General features: G+C 42.2%; 3 protein-coding genes across 7 annotated transcripts; 2 read left to right on the top strand and 1 right to left on the bottom strand.

The window, feature by feature from the left end:
* The first annotated feature begins 1,971 nt into the window (after positions 1–1,971).
* nfe2 (nuclear factor, erythroid 2) lies at positions 1,972–10,600 on the top strand. Its single transcript, XM_029622593.2, has 4 exons — positions 1,972–2,257; positions 4,826–4,904; positions 5,234–5,377; positions 5,609–10,600. The coding sequence occupies exons 2-4, from the start codon at positions 4,857–4,859 to the stop codon at positions 6,914–6,916; spliced, it is 1,500 nt and encodes a 499-aa protein (XP_029478453.1). The 5' UTR covers positions 1,972–2,257; positions 4,826–4,856; the 3' UTR covers positions 6,917–10,600.
* LOC115102536 (heterogeneous nuclear ribonucleoprotein A1-like) lies at positions 9,080–14,155 on the bottom strand. Of its 5 annotated transcripts, XR_010460176.1 has the most exons (11): positions 14,047–14,155; positions 13,442–13,558; positions 12,894–13,251; positions 12,703–12,798; positions 12,383–12,469; positions 12,218–12,280; positions 11,646–11,837; positions 11,118–11,315; positions 10,854–10,947; positions 9,275–9,346; positions 9,080–9,187 (listed from the first exon to the last, which is right to left on the bottom strand). XR_010460176.1 is itself a non-coding variant. In XM_029622599.2 (10 exons), the coding sequence occupies exons 1-9, from the start codon at positions 14,056–14,058 to the stop codon at positions 10,865–10,867; spliced, it is 1,146 nt and encodes a 381-aa protein (XP_029478459.2). In that variant the 5' UTR covers positions 14,059–14,155; the 3' UTR covers positions 10,307–10,605; positions 10,854–10,864. The 5 variants fall into 5 exon arrangements, 4 of the variants coding, with proteins under 4 accessions (XP_029478459.2, XP_029478457.2, XP_029478458.2 ...); XM_029622599.2 differs by lacking the exons at positions 9,080–9,187; positions 9,275–9,346 and adding an exon at positions 10,307–10,605 and having other exon boundaries at positions 11,688–11,837; positions 12,218–12,304; positions 12,425–12,469; XM_029622597.2 differs by lacking the exons at positions 9,080–9,187; positions 9,275–9,346 and adding an exon at positions 10,307–10,605 and having other exon boundaries at positions 12,218–12,304; positions 12,425–12,469.
* Positions 14,156–14,322: 167 nt separating this feature from the next.
* LOC115102537 (chromobox protein homolog 5-like) lies at positions 14,323–21,584 on the top strand. The gene is made up of 6 exons (XM_029622601.2): positions 14,323–14,644; positions 15,233–15,447; positions 17,144–17,369; positions 18,219–18,319; positions 18,599–18,736; positions 19,118–21,584. The coding sequence occupies exons 2-6, from the start codon at positions 15,305–15,307 to the stop codon at positions 19,140–19,142; spliced, it is 633 nt and encodes a 210-aa protein (XP_029478461.1). The 5' UTR covers positions 14,323–14,644; positions 15,233–15,304; the 3' UTR covers positions 19,143–21,584.
* Positions 21,585–23,075: the final 1,491 nt, after the last annotated feature.

Raw genomic sequence — 23,075 nt, forward strand, 5'->3', positions numbered from 1 at the left:
ATAGACAGGGGGCGTTGAGCTGGTAACTGCAGCCAGAGTGAAAACCACTGTGGTCGGGGTAATAACAGCCTGCTCTCTAGCATCCTTAGGAGGTGGGTGAGTAGGGCGCTGGGTGCTAGGAAGTTGGGAAGTCCCTTCTCTCTCTGATTCCTGGTAAACACCCACCTCTGTTGACTGTCAGCCACCTACTCTTCCCATGTTTTGAGAACAATGACACGAAAACATCATAAACTGTGGCTTGGAGATCTGGGTCTGTCTTTGTCATAGGACTTTTTCAAACTTCTGGCTTGTTCTTTTATGTGTAGGGGTGAATGGGGTACGTTGAGCAATTTTTACATTCAGCACCACTGTCAAGCGAAATATAGTATTCTTTCTAACAAAGATACAGTATCTACGTCAAGATGTTGTGTATCCCTGGAAATAATCAGAAATCATTGTAAACATTACGAAACATAGCTTGTATGTGGTAAATTTCAATACGGGATATGGTAAATTTGGCCGCCTACACACTTCTGTACTGAATTAAATATTACCACTACCCATTAGAAACCTTCAATGACTTTGTCTGTCTTTTCATAATTGTAAGCATCTTTTAATACAGGCTTAACACCTAAAAAACACCAGGCCCTGTTGTTATCTCATATCCCAGCGATAATGCCTCGTATTGACACCTGGGAGGAAAACACTTCAATTTGCTCAACTTGCCATTGGCTTAACCCAACGTACTGTATTAGCCCACACAGCTACAATGATACACTTTCATGCTAGGTTTAGGATCTCATATTGAAGCTTATAGAAGCCCCAACTGATGTCTAGAACATCAAGAACATCAATCTTAAAATGATCTATTTTGGTTTAGATACAAGCATTATTGAAACATCTAACACAATACTTTCATTTGACTTGGTGAATTTTTTTAATGTATTTTTTTAACCTAACTTGCTTTACTTACCACTTCCCATATGGTTTCTTCCTTCACATACTCTTCCTAAATATTTGGGGAAATGATTCATTTTGTATATGGTCTCTTAGAAACAATGGTGACTCATCTTACCCCACTCTCCCCTACGATTAAAAGTCATTTGATGTATTTTGTTGTTTAATCAACGTTTCTGAAATGTGAACCCAACCCCACCTCTAAACATCCATCATAGAATTCCCCTTTCGTGTTGTTTTTGTGATAAAACATAAATGTTGCATGTCGTTGCTATGAATATAGATTTGAAATATGAGAATATCACACCAGCCCTTTTGACAGTAAGTCCCTTGTTGCACCAAGTTCATCAAATGATTTCTAATAGTTAAATTGGCTTACTACCAACTCCTGGTTGTGTATTAATAAGTGCTAACGTTAGTTTTAGGCTTGTTTGGCTTGTCTTTATGCATACAGCATGTGTTGGATTGGGGCAGTGGTGTGGGGAGTTTTGGGGGGGTAGGACTCTACTGGTCACCTGCTATGTAAGACACGCTTCCCTCCATTCTCCCCCCCCCCCCCCCTTAGTGGTTGCACTGCCAGATAAAGGAACAATGTGTCCTTTCTTACCTGGTGGAGGTGTACATTCCATCCCTACTAAACTAAGTTGCAATCCAGCCTGTCTCCAACCCACCACTGCCCCCGCCTGCACAGGGCCCTCTCTAACAACAATACCAGGTTGGTTTAACTCCAGGTGCTCCAGATCACACTCCATAAACCTCTCCTTTCAGGGGACTTCTTTTGGGACATTTTATTGTAAGGGGTTTGGTTAGTTATAGGAAGATGAGTCCTGATCTGCTAGATTTGTGTACCCACTGTATCATTGAATGGTTAATTTGTCACAGAACGTAGTTAACATTTAAACACCTATTCATCATAGCTAAGCTATTTGCCTTGGTTTAAAAGGTGATTCAACGGGATGCTTGTTTGTCTGTCGGGCCCTTGGTTTGTGGTTTTCTGCTTTACAGGAAGGTTGCTTACATCGCAGGCAGAGACATCCCATTTATGCTGGGGGTTGTCTGTGAAGCAGAGCAGAGAGCTAGAGAGAGAGCGACAGAGAGACAGAGTGAGAGAGAGTGAAATCACATGCACTCCCTATAATGGTTGGTTAAAAGCAGACATATTAACAGACGTCCTCACTAAACTGAATAGAAACACTTTTTTGTTCTGTTTCTACTTTTTTTTAATAATTTTTTTTTTCACCAGGATTATGTGTCTTACGTGTCAGTCTGAAGATATTTTTCTCCTGAACACCTGTTGAAGACACAGAGACATGTTGCTCAGGTACAGTATGTTCTTTCACAACCGCCTTCTCTACAGCTTTTTAGCTGTATATATTTTTTTTCATTGCTAGATAAGGTTGATTCGCTGCCTCTTTCAGGTCTCTTTCCAGTGTAAAATATAATCCGTTTTTAATTAACTCGTTGCTACTTTGTCACATTAATGTGCAAAACAGGTTCTAATAACTTAAGAAGCGGTTATTCAAAGAACAAATGTAACTTAATTGAAAACATATAAATGGCCAAAAAACGGTCAAATGTATCTCATTCAAAATGAGTCATAAACGAATATTACGATCATATGCTCAAGCTGAAGGACAGGCATATTATAGAATTCGAATCAAACTGTCATCTTCAAGAGTAGAAAGCATTTAGGCCAGAGCACTTATTGTAGCCATTTACTTGGTGAAGTATTGACTCACAAGCCTTTTTTCCCTCTTCAGTAATTAATGTCAAATGTACCACATTGACCATTGCTAAGAAGGATTATCCACACAAATAGCATATTATATCTTTTAATCTCATCCACATTACTGTCTATGGGTTTTGCATGCAAATATATTACACGTATTTTGCTCTCAGTTATGTGAGTAAGTTTTCCCTGCCAAATTGAATTGTATCTCTTCAGATAATGACACGCGACACAATTTTAAAGACAATTTAAAATATGAAAATGTAGTCTACTGGATCTCTGTTCCCCTACCAGTGTGCTCACAACTGATATTCTTGTTTATGCAACACCTGATGTAAAACATGTAAGAAGAGTTCTGGTTAGACAGGCCAAGCAACCTTGTCCCCTCCAGTACTAGAGGAAACAGCCTTAGGAAGCATCACCACAAACATAACAGTGGCTGTGGCAAGATATGGTGAGAGTTACAAGCCCATCCGTGTTGGTTACTCTATGCATGGGGAACCTGTAGCTACAGATCACATAGTAGAGATACGACGACGGATGAACCTGTAGTTGGTTTGATGAATTAGGCGAGTGGGTATTTTGTGGGATGAGGTCACATCTTTGCAACAGTGTTCAGGTGAGAGCCATCACCTGCCAGTTGTGAGAGATATGTGTAGAGCGGAGTGCAAGTGTAAGAGACAAAGTGATTCCTCATCAAATGTTCTTCTCTGAAGCAGCATATCCAGATTGCGTGAAAATACTTTGTGTTGCCGAGGAGATGGAAAGTAAACAAAAAAGAAAGATCCCCTCAAGTAAATAAACAATTGTGGTCATGGAAGATGGAATGGTCCTAATTGTGCTGTTGCAGAGAATTCCTGCTCTTCTCCTGAGTATTTGTTGAGATCCAAACAAAGCCAGCGAGGAATGAGAGCAAATGCTGGACGATGCATAACTTAGTTTTAGCATTGTTCAAAAGTTAGACCATGAACTCTCTTCATCCAAAGTATCTTAGTCAATACCTTGCGTTCTATAGTATAAGTACAATACACAAAACTAAATATACAATTAATGCATGGTACAATCTTTGCAACAGTGTTCAGGTGAGCGCCATCACCTGTTAGTTGTGTGAGATGCACATGTAGACTAGAGTTCAAGGAAGTGTGAGAGCCAAAGTGATACATCAAGTGTTCTACTCGGAAGCAGCAATGTATCCTATGTTGTAAATGACATGCTCTATCACCGAGATTTTTAATCATGGGAAACTTGGCATATCCAGAGTGTGTGAAAATATTTTGTGTTGCCGAGGAGATGGAAAGTAAATAAAAAATAAAGATCACCTCAAGTAAATAAACAATTGTGGTCATGGAAGAGGGAATGGTCATAATTGTGCTGTTGCTTAGAATTCTTGCTCTTTTCCTGAGTATTTGTTGAGCTCCAAACAAAGCCAGCGAGGAATGAGAGCAAATGCTGGACGATGCATAACTTAGTTTTAGCATTGTTCAAAAGTTAGGCCATGAACTCGCTTCATCCGAAGTATCTTAGTCAATACCTTGCATTCTATAGTGCCAACTACAATACACATAACTAAATATGGAATTCATGCATGTTATAATGACTATAAAACCACGACAATAGTTCTGCTCTTCTCAATTGAGGACTTATTTATGTGCTGTCCCAGACGTAAGGTTAAACCCTTTATCAAGGTTATAAAGCCCTCTCTGACTTTCACTTTACTATAAGGAGCATGACTGCGGTTAGGCCCCAGCTCCAGCCTCTGTTTGCTGCTGCTGTGGAGGGAACGCTGTGCTGTGCTGTCTCCCAGGAGATTGCCTTATCGGTGTCTGGCATAGCAGCACCACAGCTCAGCTCATCTGATAGGATGGATTCAGCCCAACGGAACTCTGCTTTCGCATGTCCCAAAGAGTTCAACACCGAATAGCACCCGAACACTCATATAGTAGGTTACATATCACAGTGGGTATAGTTTTGGTATATACATCTTTCTGCAGGGCAAATAGTATAACAATAGTATAACATGACTTTCTATATTTTAAGATGACGTGTTTTTGCTTTGAGGAGACTTGTTTGTTCGCAGCTACGTATTGAATCCGTAGATTTCAGCATATTCTAATGGCTGAATATCTGATAGTAATATTTGTCAATGTCTGTTTCTTCCAGGAGGGGGCGCTGCAACCACAGCCTGTCCTGAATGTGTGCAGCAGCCAACTATGTGCTCCCATTGAGGAGGCACAGTGAGGTGAGTCGGATACTCTTTTCAAAATATCATGCTGAGCTCAACTGTGCTGGCTCGGATATTTCCTCTTTTGGAGGGCTGTGGCATCATGTAGTGTAATAGACCATAGACATACACTTTATTCATTAAAACAAGCCAAACTACATATGATTTGATGACAGGTTGTTGTTACTGATTGTGTTTAATTATTTGAAGCAAGTACCAGGAAGTACCTGTTAATGCCACGTAAATTGGACAAAACAGGGCTATAAAATAAAGCATTACCAACAAATTGCTATGAGCTACTATCAAAATCTAAGGTGATTTGCTATAAGTATATTTTTATTCTCCAGGGCTTGGCGAATCCTGGCAGGCTGTGTGGGGGGGTATCGATGCCCACCCATGCCCCTAGAGCCCGGTCACATGGAGCCCCCCACCCACACGACGAAGAGATGGATTTGGCTTGGCAGGAACTGATGGCCATCACTGAGCTTCAGGTAGGAAGAAGAGTATTCAATAATTACATCACCATATAGCCTAGATCACACATATCCTGTGACATGTACATTTGCGTGTTCACAAATACACACAGCTGTTTAAAACTCAATGACGAACTTGTAGAATTGTTTTATTTATCATCAATGCATATAGTAATGATAAACTGTAATGATGCATCGTTTTCCATAGACAAAGCATCCGCCAATGATCCTTACCTTTTTTTATTTCAGGAGTTTGAGGTCCCACATGACAGCCCAGATGAAAATATTCAGTACCATCCCATGGAGCTGCCCATCTCTCTGGGAGGTTATGGCATGGCTCAGTCTCACACAGAGCCCCTCCCCTGTGGTGGTGCGACAAATCCTGATGCTGCTTATGAGGGAACCTACTCTAAAGTAATGCCAGCTTGCCAACATCAGGCCACCGGGGAAGCAGCAGCAGAGGCACTGTATGGACATTCTGGAAACCATTCTGGAGCCCAGCTGAACCCCAGAGTTCTGAACCCTATACAGCCACCGCTGATGAGCCTTCTAGAGCATATGAGTCTCCCGAGCGTCGGTGGTGAGGGGCTTGTTGGAAACGACAATGCTGGCCCCTCTCAGGGCCCGGGGCGGTACGTGCTAGGGACAAGTCATGGGCAGAGCAAACACCCACCATGCACTGTGGATGATCTGGAATCTGACTCTGGCCTATCTCTGGGTTCCAGCCCACCACTAGCCTCACCAGATGATGCCATGACTGGTGTCCCTGCTTATTCAAGCACAGAGGTTGGTCTGAACTATAGTCACGGGGAAATGGAGAATATGGGTGAGCAAGGTAGGAGAGCTAGCCTCTTTTACTCTGTGGACTATCAGCAGCATCCCAATAACCCCTACCACTACTCAGGGATGCACTCCTCTTACTTCCCTGTAACACAACCATCCCAAATGCAACCACAGCCTCACTTCCTGCCTCCCATGTCAATGAAACATCAACATGGTTTACCCAGTGCCTTGAACGACCGGCATCTTAACAGCTCTGCCACCAGAGAGAGCTCTCCCCAGGCGTTCTATGAAAAACCCAGAGGTAACCCTCTTCCTGTCCCTCTGAGCCGGGACGAACGCCGAGCCCTCGCCCTCAAGATCCCTTTTCCTCTAGAGAAGATCATCAACCTACCTGTGGACGACTTCAACGAGCTCCTGACACAGTACACCCTCACGGACTCCCAGCTCGCCCTCATCAGGGACATCCGCCGGCGGGGTAAGAACAAGGTGGCAGCCCAGAACTGCAGGAAGAGGAAGCTGGAGAACATTGTTTACCTGGAGGGGGAGTTGGGTCAGCTGCAGGCCCAGAGGGAACATCTGGCCAGGGAGAGGTTGGAGTTCCAACGCAACCTGACTATTGTTAAACACCGCCTCACAGACTTGTATGCTGAAGTCTTTTCTCAGCTCCGGGATGAGGATGGACATCCCTACTCTATAGAGGACTACTCTCTACAGCAGACCCCTGATGGGAACGTATACCTGGTGCCTCGTAGTGAAGTGTTGGATGGAGAATAATGTATGAAATCTATTGGACAGTTATTGTATACTGCCTCAGTTTATATACCAATATGAAATTGTTGCTAAATCTACAGTACAATAAGTGCCATTAAGGATATTTACATACAAAACCATGGAACAGTGTATGTAGAGATCAGATAAAATGGCAGCTAAAAGGCCACCATGTTAAACTAATCAATATTTAGGGCCTTTAGACAGTATTCATACTCCTTGACTTATTCCACATTTTGTTGTTATAGCCTGAATTCAAAATGGATCAAATATACTGAACAAAAATATAAACGCTACAGTTCATATAAAGAAGTCAGTCAATTGAATTAAATGCATTCGGCCCAAATCTATGGATTTCACATGAATGGATTTCACATGACTGGGAATAGATATGCATCTGTTGGTAACAGCTACCTTCAATAAAAATAGGCCTCAGGATCTCGTCACGGTATTTCTGTGCATTCAAATTGCCATCGATAAAATACAATTGTGTTCATTGTCCGTAGCTTATGCTTGCCCATACCATAACCCCACCATACACGAGGTCGGTGGTTGTGAGGCCGGTTGCCAAATTCTCTAAACCGTTGGGGAAGCGGCTTATGGTATAGAAATGAACATTTAAAATTCTCTAGCAACAGCTATGGTAGACATTCCTGCAGTCAGCATGCCAATTGCACGCTCCCTCAAAACTTGAGACATCTGTGGCATTGTGTTGTGACAAAACTGCACATTTTAGTGGCCTTTTGTCCCCAGCACAAGGTGCATCTGTGTACAATTCTGCAGTGTATTGATCATGCCGTTTAATCAGTTTCTTGATATGCCACACCTGTCAGGTGGATGAATTATCTTGGCAGAAGGAAAATTCTCACTAACAGGGACAGAAACCAATTTGTGCACAACAATCGAGAGAAATAAGCTGTTTGCAAATGCATTGAAAATTAAAATAAATCTAATTTGCATTAGTGTTCACACCCGAGTCAACACGTGATATCCCCTTTGGCAGCAATTACAGCCGAGTCTTTCTGGGCAAGTCTAAGAGCTTTGCACACCTGGATTGTACAATATTTGCACATTATACTTTAAATTCTTCAAGCTCTGTCAAGTTGGTTATTGAGCATTGCGTGACAGCTATTTTCCACTCTTGCCAGATTTAATTCAAAACTATGCCACACTGCAACATTCAATGACGTCTTGGTATATCATTACAGTGTATATTTGGCCCTGTGTTTTAAGTTGTCCTGCTGAAAGGTGAATATGTTGCCTGGAAAGCAGACCACCAGGTTTTCCTTTAGGACTTCGCTGGTGCGTAGCTCTATTCAGTTTGTTTTTATCCTGAAAAATGACCTAGTCCTTGCCGATGACAAGCATACCCATAACATGCAGGCACAACCACGCTTGAAAATATGGTATTGGATTTCCCTCTAACATAACACTTTGTATTCAGGGCAGTTAATTTCTTTGTCACATTACTTCTGTGCCTTACTGCAAATAGGATGCATGTTTTGGAAAATGTCTATACAGGCTTCCTTTTCACTGTCATTTAGGTTAGTATTGTGGCGTAACTTAACTGTTGACCCCTCAGTTCTATCACAGCCATTAAACTGTTAAAATCAGCATTGGCCTCATGGTGGAATCCGAGGGTTTTCCTTCCGCTCTGGCAACATCTAGGAAGGCCGCATGTATCTTTGTAGTGACTTGGTGTATTGATACATCAAGAGTAATTAGTAACTTTCAAATGCTCTGGGATTTTTAATATATACCAATAGGTGCCCTTTGCTAAGCATTTGAAAACCTCCCTGGTCCTTGAGGTCAAATCGGTTTAAATTCCGTTTGACTTACGAAATTATAAATAAAAAATCAGTAGTTTGTGCAATTTATGCACATTTTCTCCTGAACTACAACAATAATCCACCGTGATACGGGGTTTTGTATGTAGGCCAGTGACAGGCTCAATTTAAATTCAGGCTAGGAAAATGGAGAAAGTCAGGGGGAGAATACTTAAGGCCCTTTATTTACCCGAGCTAACCAGTCATATGCCTATGCTCATGCTGGATACAATGATAAATCTAAAATGTACATTTGGGAATTATATTATAAGAATGTCTATTTTTACAGTCCATGTATATCAGAATATGAAAATTGTGTTTGAACAGTATTTATGAGTAAAAGTGGGTTTAAAAAAATATTTTTATTGATAAACAGGGAGTAAAAACAAGTTAAAATCCTGCACAGCAGTCTTCGCAGTATAAAATAGCCAATTGCATCTTTCCAGGCACCCTAAAAGAGAAAAGACCATTGTTTAAAATCAGGACAGCCTCACATAATCTCTTAATATTTCCAAGTTATCAAAAGGTTGTCGCTTACTATATGCAATGCAACAACGTTCCGCTTAAAATCATGCTTTTGGATAGCTGTCCTTTCGATTCAGTGTTTTTCCTAGAAAGCACCAGAGGAAAAGGAGACAAATGAATATCAGAAGACAAACCAATGAAAGGCGTTAGTGATATATTCCATGATTTGACTGCAAACGTCAGCATGCATTATGAGATTGGCACGCTGGTAAAGACAATGTTACGCAAAAGGTCCAGACCGTTCTATTAGATGGGGGCATTGGTTTCTAATAAAACACTGCACATCCAAATAAAATGTACACGGTCATTAATGCTATACTATGAATTTCTACAACAAAACTAATGTTTGCTCATACCAACTACAGAACATGTTATTCAAACTGACAGTAGTTGGAAAAGTCTTCTTACCTACAGGCGGCATCTAAGTGCTTTGGTAGCTGCTGTCTGCTAGTCTCACATGCCTTCTTGCTACTCACTCTCCTGCTTCACACTGCTCCTTCCTGCCAGGCGATGGGTTTGTTTGCTACGTCTCTCCCTCAGCTCAGCTGGCTTCCATGGCTGGCTAGCCTCAAGACTGCATCATGTAAGCTAGCCTTCTGCTGGCAGCTGTACTGTCTGACAGGCGGGTCTGATCTAGCCATCCAACTCACGTCTCTGGAGCAGTTCTCAAAGAGATGGGCCCTCTGCGTGGACCGAGTATTTGTACTACCATAGCTTCACCCATTGGAGTTCATCAAGGACTTCAACGCTATTGTAACACTGTTGTCACAAACCTTCCATTGATGTGCTGGGATATGAGAGTCTACATTCTGTAGCATGTGCATTGGAACAGACTAAGAATGTCTCGTGTAAGAAAGGAGTAAAGCATATTGGACTAGGCAAAAAGTCTCCATTGACAGGTGGTGCTTATCTTCTAAAGAATGGCCATTGACAGCATCCATCATTCAAGTGTGGATTTGTATACAGGCAAATGCATTAAAACAAACCAGAAGAGAACCTCCCGCTCCCACCCAATCCCCTAAAAGAGAGGCTAACAAGACTGAACGACAGTTTTAAAAAACTGAAAGGTGGTTTATTTCAACTTGATTGTTGCAGTTACACAAATAAAAACCATAGATGCAAAATCTACATAAAACCTCATCGGAATGCTTGCTTTCCAGAAACATAAGAAACCTGTTTGACAGTACAGAAAAATGTATGAAGCCCCTCCATGATTTCTCTATTGTACACATCTCTTCTTGTAGCAGCTGTAACCTGCCACAACTGTTTGGCTGAGCAGATCTAGGGTGTAAACCTGCAGCTGCCCTGTCATTTGTCTCGCTCTCCTCTCCTAAGTACTGAGTCCTGTTGAACAATACGGAACAACGTTAAGTTAAACTGTGCACTGACTGTTGGATTAACCAGAACCTACTACATGAGATCCAGCATTAGTAACACTTGGATCAAACAACTACTAGGATTGTATGTATCAAAGGGTACAAGAATGGAGCTAGTTTCTGAACACTACATTTTAAAGACAAATCCTGAAAATATGCCCGTCTCATCTACACACTTCGGTTATGGTTTCAAACTGTCACGTAAAAAAAGCATACCTTGAAAACATTTAGAATCGTCGTCCACCGGAGCCCCCGCCATATCCACCGCCGCCGCCACCACCACCACCTCCAGAGTTACCTCCATATCCACCTGAAATGAAAAAACAAAAAAAAGTCAAAGGTTGAACAAAATCAGGAAGCACACTGTTTCAAGTCAGCCAAAGAATTCTTACACAACCGAAGTCACCTGAAGGCGTGCCAAACCAACGTGAGTTAACAGCTCAACCGGTTCCTGGTCTAAAGCTAGTCCGTGCCACCTACCTCCATATGGGCCGCTACTCCTGCCACCGCCGCCACCGCCGCTTCCACCACTGCTGCCACCACCGCTACCCCCACCACCTCCACCGCTGCCTCCAAAGTTGTTACCCTTCATTGGGCCGTAGTTGGAAGCCTGGTTGTTGTAGTTGCCAAAGTCATTGTAGTTGTTGCCGCCGCCACCACCACCGCCGCCAAAGTTCCCTGCAACACAATTTGAACAGCCACATTACTTGACTAAATTGGTTCTGTACATTTTACACCGGCCCAAGGATATTTAGAATGTTTAAAACAGCTGCGATAACAGTATTTTGTCACTTTCACGTAGTCAGCCATGACATAGTTCTCATACTACTTCCCATTTAGTAGGCTATTTGAGTTTACAATATGATTTTGTAGCACATGAAATCTCAGGTGTAGTATGGTAACATTCGTTGCTTACTTTTTGTAAACAGTATATAGTAGATGAATACTTTTCACCAAACAGAATGTAGTGTGAGAATTAAGTCACAGCCTATGATGCCATCCACTTACCACCAACTGGGGCTGCTTCTTGTGGGGAAGCCATGGACTTACCGCCACCAAAGTTTCCACCATTGCCATTGTTGTAGTCGTTATAGCCATTTCCACCACCGTAGCCGCCACCCTGTCCACCACCATAACCTTGCCCTCCGCCGTAGCCGCGGTTACCGCCGCCATAACCACCAGGGCCTCCACCATAGCCACCTATAAAAAGGTAAGTTTGAATCTAAATACACGACCATCCAATAAAAAAAGTAATATCCGTGTGGCTTCTCGTTTTTTTAAACTAGGCAAGTCAGTTAAGAACAAATTCTTATTTTCAATGGCGGCCTAGGAACAGTGGGTTAACTGCCTGTTCAGGGGCAGAACAACAGAGTTGTACCTTATCAGTTCGGGGGTTTGAACTTGCAACCTTGCGGTTACTAGTCCAACGCTCTAACCACTAGGCTACCCTGCCACCCCTATAAATAATGCATGTTGTGTTAAGTTCTTCCTACTGCAATGACATATTTACTTGTATAGCAGCTAAAATTGCATCTGATGAGAAAAGCTATTGAATGGCTATTCTAGAATCCAAATCTTACCATCACCTCCCCCATAACCATTGTTGTAACCGCCATCTCCTCCGTATCCACCCCCTCTGCCTCCTGAAACAGACGAGTCAGCGTCACCTAAAGTATATTGAAACAATCACAAGGGGTTAAGCATACAGGTTCAAGCGGAGAGAGTGGTGCAGGACCACAACATACCACGGCCATCGAAGTATCCACCATCACGGTCAAAATCATTACCTCCATATCCTCCACCTCTGCCATAGTTACCGCCACCTCCGCGGCCTGGAAAAGAAAACGCAAACTATTAGTACCAACGCAACATAAAATAAGCAACCCATGATTTAACTATGAATCAATCTTGGCAATTATAAAAAGTGACTGATCAGTACTCAAATAAAATATATGATTATGTGTTGGACAGGGATACTGCTTATAGCAAGGATGTGGACTCCTTCCCAGGCCATAACATGTCCTGAAGCAGGAAATACTCGTGTCCCATGTGCAAATGTACTTACCACCCCTCATACCCACTCCTGTTGTCTGCATCTCCTGTCTGGACAAAGCTTTCCTCACTTCGCAATTGTGACCGTTCAAAGTGTGGTATTTCTGGACTGAAAATACAATGGTGGTGTTAATACAGCAGATAACTCATTAAAGTCAGCCCTTTTCATCAATACAAAGAGATTGTGTTCAGACAACTACTTACTGACAATCCTGTCCACTGCATCATGGTCATCAAACGTGACAAAGGCGAAGCCCCTCTTCTTGCCACTGGTGCGGTCGGTCATAATGTCGATTACTTCAATCTTGCCAAATTGCTCAAAGTAGTCTCGTAGGTGGGAGTCTTCAGTGTCTTCCTTGATACCTCCAACAAATATCTTTTTCACTGTGACATGAGCGCCCGGACGGCTAGAGTCCTCTCTGGAAACAGCCCTCTTGGGCTCTACCAGCCTACCATCAACCTTATGGGGGCGTGCTTCCATGGCAGCATCGACCTCGTTCACACCGGAGTAGGTGACAAACCCAAAACCTCTAGAGCGTTTGTTGGCTGGATCTCTCATGACCTGTTGATGTGATTTAGTTTAGGGGAAAAAATATTTATTTATTTATTTTAAAGACAAATTCACCGATATTTAGGATTACTAATCAAACATTAACAATGAAATTAAACACGTGTGCCGCTGTAGTCAATTCGGGTACAGTTCTCCCTGCAGCTGATAATGCTGCTTGCTATATTTTTTACATTATACTCACCACACAATCTGTAAGAGATCCCCATTGTTCGAAGTGTTCTCGCAAACTCTCATCCGTGGTTTCGAAGCTCAGACCTCCGATGAACAGTTTGCGGAGCTGCTCGGGTTCACGTGGGGCCTGGACAAAAAACAATGACCATGTATTTAGAACAAAAGACGCAGATCAGCAAGCGAGCGCTACACTCTAGCGAACTCGAAATGTTCATTACCAACAGTTCATCAATATTCTTGCAGATTAGTTTCTCAAAAAACACGTTGGGGGGGGCAAACAATTATATCAGATGGCGTCAACATGGCGAGGCAAATGTTAGGCAAATGTGAACCAAAACTATGAAATGTGCGATGGGTGAAACATGGATTAAATGATCCGACTAACATTAAACGCAATGGGAAAACCCGGTACGTCCTTTCTTGCAAAATGGCTGAGCAAAACGCACGAACAATAAGGCCATGAGGCCTTTAAGATGGCGGCGTCCCCACATGAGCTATGGCTGTATTAATAGATACGCGCGAGTGGAAAACTCTTTTGGTTAAATTGATCAACGTACACGTTAAATTACACACACATAACAAAATTGTATGTAGATATTCGTTAGAGAAACTTACCTCCTTCGACATTGTGGATGGTAGCTTACGATTCCTTTGCCTTATTCGAAGAAAGACGATCTGCGACAGAATGCAACGATCCTGCAAATGAAACAAAGAGGACAATAAGTAGGGAGGATTACGCCTCTTGGATTCAGCGATTGGTTATCTATTGCCGCTGCATTCGATTTCTCACTTCCGCTGCAACTCCGATTGGGTATTTTACAGTCAATTATCAGCAATGTCCAATAACAAAACGATACCAGCCGGTGGTGGGTGTGGGCTTACGTTTTATTAAAACGTTATGTAGACGTCACTTCAATTCCATTCCATTCCCAGGCTAGTCTGTGTAAATTTAAGCAAATAGGCTATTTGATAGAAGTAATACCAAAAATACGTCCGCATATTTCCTAAGTGAACATAGCTACAACATTTACTGATTAACTCCTAGTTATTTGGCTTTGACGGTTTCGTGATCGTGCACGGTCTGCCATTGTGCATTTTGGCGCTCGCTTTCTCGCACGGCGAGGCAAACAAGCAAGTCGTTTGGGGAGGGGAAACGAAAAGCCCAGCAACAGCGTCAAGAAAACGAACCAGTAAACCGCTAAAGCTAGCACGGGTGAGTAAATACATATAGCAATTTCTTAGCTACTTAACTAATAATTCGCTAGTTTTACAACCCCCCTTCCCCCATTTCAATCAATCCATCTCAAGCAAAAAGTATTGAGGATAACGCTTGATACATTGTTAACGTTAGCCGGTGGCGAACAGCTAGCTAGCTCATTCTCATGCTAGCCAAGCGGGGGTTGGGACAAACACAAGTCTTACATGCGTTTAGGGCTATTTAGCTAGATTGCAATGCCTCTATGTACTGTAAATGTTACATTATCGTTGGCAAACTGGAACGGATTAGAACGACAATTGGATAACTAGGTAATGCACCCTTATTTATTTTAGGGAACAGGCCATGTGTTGTATCAAGGAAGCAAAGCATCTGCTTGCCAGCTAGCCGTGTTGGCTAATTTAGCAAACGTTAACCTAACGTGGTTTTTAATTCGATTTGATTCCCTTTAAACGGACGATCAGCTGTATCATGGTTTTATACTAGTTAGGTTTAGTTATCTGTTGTAGCTAGTTAGTAGCAATGAACAGCTGACCAATGTATTACATTGCACGCATTTCTTAACTTTGTTTCTACGTTTTCTAGGTTTTATTTCAAACTTTCCATTTCCAAGTTGGGACGTGCCCCTTAACTCATTTGAGGTACCGCTACCAAATCATGGGAAAGAAGACTCGTGAAAATGATGATGATGCCTCGGGCTCATCTTCAGAAGAGGAAGAATTTATTGTGGAGAAGGTTCTGGACAGAAGGACGGTGAAGGGCCGAGTTGAATTCTTCCTTAAGTGGAAAGGTTATTCAGAGTAAGTCCATCTGGGTGGTTCTTCACGAAACTAGAACAAAATGAGATTTTAAAGAAGTGTAAATCCATGGCAGGGACCTTTTAGAGAAAGTATTGTTGACATATATTTGAGAAATAATTAATTGAGAACGGCTTTGCTTTATCTTGGCCAGGTTGCAGTAGTAAATGAGAACTTGTTCTCAACTTGCCTACCTGTTTTTTTTTAGTTCAATAAAAAATGTAAAATGTTGGACATCAGTAGGTGCTACAAATCAGTTGTTGTCATATAAAGCTTTACTGCTTGCTCTGTAATGTGTGTAGTATTTTGATTCTGCTCGCTTTTCAATATTGTTGAACATAAAATAACTTTGCGTGTGTACGATTTCACACATGTACAAGCGGAACTGTACACAAGGAGCACGTGTGCGCCAAACTAGAAACGTGCACAAAGAAAAACATTTGAAGCAATAAAGCCAAAATCCATCATTTCAGGTCACAAAGCAAAATATTTAGGTGCATATGTGAGTAAAATGGTCACGCTGCAGAGCCCTGAAATGTGTTTAACTACGCATGTGTGGGTGGGAATTTTTTTTTTTTGCATATCCAACTCCCCCTGAGACACCCTCAGAAGTTACGGGCTGTAACTTTAAAACTATCAGAGATCCCACCCTGGAACTTGTATATTATGTTAAACAATAGCTGCATTCCAAACACGTAAAGGACAGACCCTCAAATTAAGTGTACACTTGATTACTTTTAATTGGACCGCCCTTGTCTGGAAATCGCCACTCGTTCATCCTATGGTTGTTTTCAGTCATCATGGTGTGCTTTATATGAGCTACAGTCAACTATGATGGTATCAGGTCAATCAAAAATGATGGGTAAGTGTGATGTCAGGGAAAGTTGTATGCGTTAGCTGAGGTTTCCTAAGCCAACTAAACACTTTTCCGAGATGTTTGTGCTGTCTTCGTCCATTTTTGCTTACACTTGTATGCTGACTTCTCCATATTGATGTTGGTTTTTACATTTTGGTAGGCCTTTCTTAGCGGATGTACAATCATCCCAAATGTTATTATGGGACATTTCAGGCCCCGGTGTGAACAGAATTGCACACTCTTATCACAAACAGGGGCTGACGTGCTTACGTTGCCAACTTCCCTTGCTTGGCTAATTGTTTGGACCAACGGCAAAGATGGCCATGGATATTCCCCAAGGGCTGACGTGGGGCAGGTTGGGTCTTTTACATGTTAGGAATGCAGCTGTATTGATATATCAAAAATAGTATATTTTCAATATTCATGTTTACAAGCCATAAAGCTTCAAATGACACTAACTTTTGCTTTGTAGCACCTGCAGACAAAACATTAGAACTTTAAAAGACCCTTCCATTGATAACATTTAGATGAAAATCCCCAGAAGAAGAATCTTTATTATTTTACGATGTTTCCAGTAGCTAGCTAATTTCTACCCCTAACCATTCATATTGCTATTGATTTTTCGTGGCTTCCAGTGCTGAAATGTTTTGGTTACCTCCATGCTCTGCACAATGCTTTAACTCGTGCACACCAAGGGTTGGGTGTAACGAAATGAATTGGAGACCATGTGAAACGGCCAGTGCGTGTATTTTTCTGACTCTAAATGGGGCTTAGGTGATGGGAATGGTTTCACCAATCGAATATATTTTGTTCTTGCTATGACCATGCGTTTATTGTTTGCAGAAAACACAACACATGGGAGCCAGAGAAGAATCTCGGCTGCCCCGAGCTCATTGCTGAGTTTATGAAGACTTACAAGAAGCCTAGCGGCGGTGCCACCCCCGGCAGCGGAGGAGCCAAGTCCAGTGCGGGATCATCAGGCCGTGGCAAGGAAGGCAGCAGCAAGAGGAGAAACTCTGACGATGATGATGAGGAGGGGAGCAGCAATAAGCCCAAACGGAAAAAAGAGGTGCGTAACCTACCTCGTGAATTGGTGTGGACAAAGTCTCCCCCCCGCCCAAAAAAAACCTGCAAGAATGAGTTGTTTGTAAATCCAATAGAAATGTATTTGTCACGTGTGCCGACTACGACTTTACTGTGAAATGCATACTTACGAGACTTTTCCCAACAATGTGGAGTTAGAAATTAAGACTTTTGAGAATGGGAAACTGTAACACACTATAACAATAATGAGATTATATACGAGGAGTACCGGTACGAGGTAGTTGCGGCAATATGTAGGTGGGGTAAAAGAGGCAAACAGGATAATAAACAGTAGAAGCAGCGTGTGTGAAAGTGCAAAAATAAGGGGGGAGGGGGGTACAGACAAATCAAGCGGGGGGGGGACATAGACCAGGCTTGGTTCTTAACACTACATAAGAGCTATGTGAATTGCCTGCCACATGCAAATCTACAAAACAGGTCATCACTTTATGAAAGGGGGTGACTATTGAGATTCATTACCTCCAGCTTTTGTAGCTCACTGATAGGCCATTCAACACTTACATTTCTTTTTCTTTTTTAAATGACCTCTTAAGTGTCCAACCAAGTGCTGCAGCATTGTTATTGTTGGCTAGAACAAAAGCTTGATCTTCCTGGAGAACTACCATTTGCATATTTATAACCAACTGAAGACGCCTCATTTCAAACTGAAATAGTTGAGCTTTTGGGTGTTGCTTACCGTCACTAGAATGACAAAGGCTTTGTGAAATACAACTGTTGTCTGTGCTTGTTTCCTGCGGTGGTGCCTAAATTTCACTTCTAATGTACAACATAGAGATGATCAGCGGTATAACTGGTAATTTCTCCTGTCTTCCAGGATGACGTCCTGATTGCGAGAGGCTTTGAGAGAGGTCTGGAACCAGAGAAGATTATTGGAGCCACAGACTCCTGTGGAGACCTCATGTTCCTTATGAAGTGGTGAGCGTTGAGTACTTAGACATATGTCGTCCACTAAAGAATGTCTTCAAACGTGTGGCCGAAAACTGATTAATTGAAGTGGCTGCTCACTTAAAGTAGATTTTTGTTAACTATTCCTCTTCAAGACAGTGGGTCTAAGAGCTTTCTAGTTTTCTTGATCCAGTCTTGTGACATCGTGAATTGTCGTTATTTCCTAAGCAGCCTACTGGGGAGTCTTCCCTTTACATCGGCATGGTAATAGGCCTGGAAATAAATCATGTTTATTTCCTCTCGCTACAGGAAGGACTCTGATGAGGCAGATCTGGTGCTGGCCAAGGAGGCCAATCACAAGTGCCCGCAGATCGTCATAGCTTTCTACGAAGAGCGCCTCACCTGGCATGAAGACGGGGATAAGAAGGAGAAGGGCGCTGTGAGCATGTAAGCAGGAAGTGTCGTCACAGAAATGGTCACTGACCCCCCCCCCCCCCCCCCTGCAGGGATGACCTGGAGACACTCATATAGCCAGTACCTAATCGCACCCTATTCCTCTCCTTGTCCTTAACACTTTTTTTTATGATAGCCTTTTTCCTTTTCTCTTTTATGGCTTGGGTAGGTGTAAGTACTGTAGTGGTATATTTTCCACCACATTGCTTCTACCTTTACAGCTCTGACAACAGTGAAGAGTTAAGGCAACATGGAGGATTTGAGTGCGATTAGGGACTGAAAGCCCCCCTTTGCTAATGACCATAACAAAAACCACACAAACCAACGATGGACGACACTGCCCACTTCTTCATGATACCTCCCTCTGTGCCCCAGTGTACAGGTTAATGTCCCTGAATAACAAAGAGCCCAATCTAGCCATTTTACACACAAACTGAGAAGGATGAGGGAAGACTGCGGGTTTTGGAGGTGGTGAAACAGGCTGGCTGCGCTCGCTACTGGGGACGGCTTGTCTTTCCTCTTGCTTTATTCCCTTTCTATATTTTTGTGTAAGTACGATTCTTGATTCTGTGGTACCCTGTCTAGGTACTGGCAGCCATCTTAAGGTGACTTGAAGGTAGTCGTCTTAACTAATAGTGGCCACGTCTATCAAAGCATGGTCCAGTGCCCTGTATGAAATTCCCGCCTACTTCCTGAATCATGTACTTGCAGTTTTTGAATGCGATTCAAGAGTAAATCATGAAAGGGTTAAAAAAAAAGAAGTTTTTTATTTTTATTGAACCTTTATTTAACGAGGCAAGTCAGTTACGAACAAATTCTTATTTACAATGACGGCCTACCCCGGCCAAACCCCTAACACGGACGACATTGGGCCAATTGTGCGCCGCCATCCTACGCATATATTTGTTTACGTGGATTAATTTACTTCTACCTTCATGAAAGCCATCAGTTCGGAGTAAATTAAGCTACTAATAAGATTTTACATGTCTCTTTAAGCCCTTTTTCATGAATTTGATGTACTCTGGAATCCCGTTCAAAAACGGCATGGGACATGATCCATAGCAGAAGTAGGGGGGACTTTCATAGAGCATTCACAAATCGAGCGTCTCAGAGTAGGAGAGCTGACCCACCTGTCCGTATATTCTTATTCATTGTTATCTAAAAGGTCCAAAAAATAAAATGATCCTAGATCGGGCACTTTGGTGGAAACTTTGAATACGAGCCCTCGACATGTTTGCCCTGGGAAGATGACATGGGAAGATGACATGACAAGATGTCTTCCAAGTCTTATCAAACCTCGACAATAACAGTAGTTATGCCGTAGATAAAATAGTTTTATCGTACTCTGATCACCTTGGTAGAAAATCTGCTTATTTTTTTTGTTCAGTAGTTTTAGTCCACCTTTTGATGTTTTAAGGTCAATATTGTCCCCTCCAAGTACTTCATGTCTTGTTTTATTTCTCCAATTTTTCACTAGTACTGTGGCTGGACTAAGTTTTATTTTTTATTTTTTTTATGGCCTACATTTTAAAATTTGAACTCTTTTGTCCATCGGCTTCTGTTATGTAGCTGTTCTGTAGGTCAAGTAATCATGTAGCTCTGATTCCATTGCTAAGATCATGAACATATTTAGTCGGAGTAGCTGCTTTTTCCTAACTTGGAATTGGATTCTTCCGATTACTCATTTTTATTTTAAATCAGACAATTTTATCACCACAACAAGCACAATGAAGCAAATATTACAGATGCACAGACGGGCCACTTCAAAAGTTGTACCCAATGTTTCAAGCCATCTTTATTTGTAAATGTGAATGATATTATCACAGCAGTGCTGAATTGGAACCCGGCCCTTAGATCAGAAGTCAGTTGACAATCAGCATGCCACATGCTCTGCAGTAGAAAGTGACACCATACAAGCATACTGATTGATTTGATCAAGGTATGCCACCCTGGGGCTAAATGGCTCGGGCCGACGTGTCCTGCCCAGTCCCCTGCGTGAGCGAATGGGATAAGGCAGATCGGGGCTTACCTCCAGACAGTGTTCCTTCTTGGGAATGCTTATAAATCTATTTGAACATTTTTTTAAATCCCCCGTCAATGATTTTTGATTTATTTAGAGTATTAAGTGGTTAAATCCACACCACCTACAGAGTATTTGTTCCACTTGTAGAAAGATCATTTGTCCTGACCTGAATTTCTAGTTTTGTCATCCCTGTTAATGCTAAATACTGAATGTTTTGGGATGATGTTATCCACATCATTGACTTCATATTACAGGTTTGTTTTAACTTACCTATTCTGTCCATTTTGGCTTTCCACCCCTTGTGTTGAATGTAGTAATGAGAGCATTGAGTTTGTGTTCAATGATCTATCCAAATGTGTGGTAAAAGAGCAAGTTTGTTTAGTCACAGAATAGAGGCAAAGTATTCCAGTATATTTGTAGCCTCTACCATTGAGTTGATGATGGACAGAGTGCTATTGCTATGTATTGTGATCAAATATTCTCGTATTCAATTTGTGATGTTTTCCCACTCAAAAAAAATAACAATTTAAGGAGCAACTGAGTCCTGAGTTGTCTTGTCACTGTAGTAATAGAAACAAGTGAAAGATTACTTCGATATCCTTCTCTCTTCAGAACCATCTCTGTTTAGGACAAATGTAACGGTTTTCTGTTTTTCATTTTTATTTATAATTACTCAAAAGATTTTCATTTGTAGTCCATTTTTGACCCTTTTCTTTTTTTCAAAGTGTTCCACGTTTTGGTGTATCTCACCAATTTTTTTTTTTATGCTCTGAAATTTGGGTTTTATATGTATTGTAGTAAACTGTTTTCAACATTCAACGGACTGGTGATGTTTCTGCTAGACTGCTGTGCACTAAGTCATATTTAACCACCAGATGGAGCCATTTGCTATGTCAAAGGAAATCCTGAAACGGACCTCATTGAGTATTTATTGCTCATAAACTAATCTCATTTCCCCACATTACAGAGAATATGCATTTATATCTATCGAGAGAGTCAATGATTGATATACTAATAGTTGATTTATACATCGCCTAGACTATTTTAGACTTTCAAGAAACTGTTGAATTCAAGAGTACCATCTAGATGACAGATGGAATATTGCCTCCATTAGTCCAACTCTGAATATTGAGCTAATTCAATGGAATATTCTCTTCCACCTGGTCTGTATGAAGAGGCTACAACCAGGCCCTAGAGTAACTCCTGCTTTGATCACATGGTGGTCAGGAAAACACCCTCACACACACACGCGTATAGTACAGCGTTTATCACTACCTGTGACATTTACTCCTCCTTTTAACCAGCTCGTATTTGAGACGAAGTGTAAACGCACCACTGGCGATACAACTCACAACTATAGGTTGTTACATATAGTGCCAACATTAAGGAACAGGCAGTACATCTGTGTCTTTCTGTGCTGGACCCAGCAACATCCAAGTTGTGAATAAATAAACACTTTTTAGATAATGACTACTTAATAAATGCCTAATAGATGACCATTGGCTCATACCTTTAAAAGCCTAACTTCTTATTGCAACTATAAGTGCCTGGCTGTCATATGTCCCCCACCATCCTAAGCGTTAATTACAGGTATAGGTACTAGGATGTTGCTGGGCCCAGCACAGGCAGTGGGGTCTTCTGGTCCCAGTGATGCCTAGCAGCACAGGCAGTGTGGTCTTCTGGTCCCAGTGATGCCGAGCAGCACAGGCAGTGTGGTCTCCTGGTCCCAGTGATGCCTAGCAGCACAGGCAGTGTGGTCTTCTGGTCCCAGTGATGCCGAGCAGCACAGGCAGAGTGGTCTTCTGGTCCCAGTGATGCCTAGCAGCACAGGCAGTGTGGTCTTCTGGTCCCAGTGATGCCGAGCAGCACAGGCAGTGTGGTCTTCTGGTCCCAGTGATGCCGAGCAGCACAGGCAGTGTGGTCTTCTGGTCCCAGTGATGCCGAGCAGCACAGGCAGTGTGGTCTTCTGGTCCCAGTGATGCCTAGCAGCACAGGCAGTGTGGTCTTCTGGTCCCAGTGATGCCGAGCAGCACAGGCAGTGTGGTCTTCTGGTCCCAGTGATGCCGAGCAGCACAGGCAGTGTGGTCTTCTGGTCCCAGTGATGCCGAGCAGCACAGGCAGTGTGGTCTTCTGGTCCCAGTGATGCCTAGCAACACAGGCAGTGTGGTCTTGCCAGTTTGATATCTGCAAACCATTTGTTCACCGTTGAATAATAATTACTCCCACATTTGTAAATGTTTAGTAAGCTAGTTATTCACACGTCTATATAGTGCTTTTAACGTCCTGTGTTGTGTGCTCGTTCTTTTACCA

The sequence above is a fragment of the Oncorhynchus nerka genome, linkage group LG20, assembly GCF_034236695.1.
Source record: "Oncorhynchus nerka isolate Pitt River linkage group LG20, Oner_Uvic_2.0, whole genome shotgun sequence".
NCBI classification, from domain to species: domain Eukaryota; kingdom Metazoa; phylum Chordata; class Actinopteri; order Salmoniformes; family Salmonidae; genus Oncorhynchus; species Oncorhynchus nerka.

What these genes read in the sequence shown, in the direction of transcription:
- LOC115102537 (XM_029622601.2), top strand. Translation starts at nt 15,305, where the DNA reads ATGGGAAAGAAGACTCGTGAAAATGATGATGATGCCTCGGGCTCATCT. An exon ending in AAGTGGAAAGGTTATTCAGA is followed by an intron (nt 15,448 to 17,143) that starts GTAAGTCCATCT and finishes TATTGTTTGCAG; the next exon opens with AAAACACAACACATGGGAGC. An exon ending in CTCATGTTCCTTATGAAGTG is followed by an intron (nt 18,320 to 18,598) that starts GTGAGCGTTGAG and finishes CTCTCGCTACAG; the next exon opens with GAAGGACTCTGATGAGGCAG.
- nfe2 (XM_029622593.2), top strand. Translation starts at nt 4,857, where the DNA reads ATGTGTGCAGCAGCCAACTATGTGCTCCCATTGAGGAGGCACAGTGAG. An exon ending in CATTGAGGAGGCACAGTGAG is followed by an intron (nt 4,905 to 5,233) that starts GTGAGTCGGATA and finishes TTTATTCTCCAG; the next exon opens with GGCTTGGCGAATCCTGGCAG. An exon ending in TGGCCATCACTGAGCTTCAG is followed by an intron (nt 5,378 to 5,608) that starts GTAGGAAGAAGA and finishes TTTTTATTTCAG; the next exon opens with GAGTTTGAGGTCCCACATGA.
- LOC115102536 (XM_029622594.2), bottom strand. An exon ending in TGGATACTTCGATGGCCGTG is followed by an intron (nt 12,281 to 12,382) that starts GTATGTTGTGGT and finishes CGTCTGTTTCAG; the next exon opens with GAGGCAGAGGGGGTGGATAC. An exon ending in AGAAGCAGCCCCAGTTGGTG is followed by an intron (nt 11,316 to 11,645) that starts GTAAGTGGATGG and finishes ATTGTGTTGCAG; the next exon opens with GGAACTTTGGCGGCGGTGGT.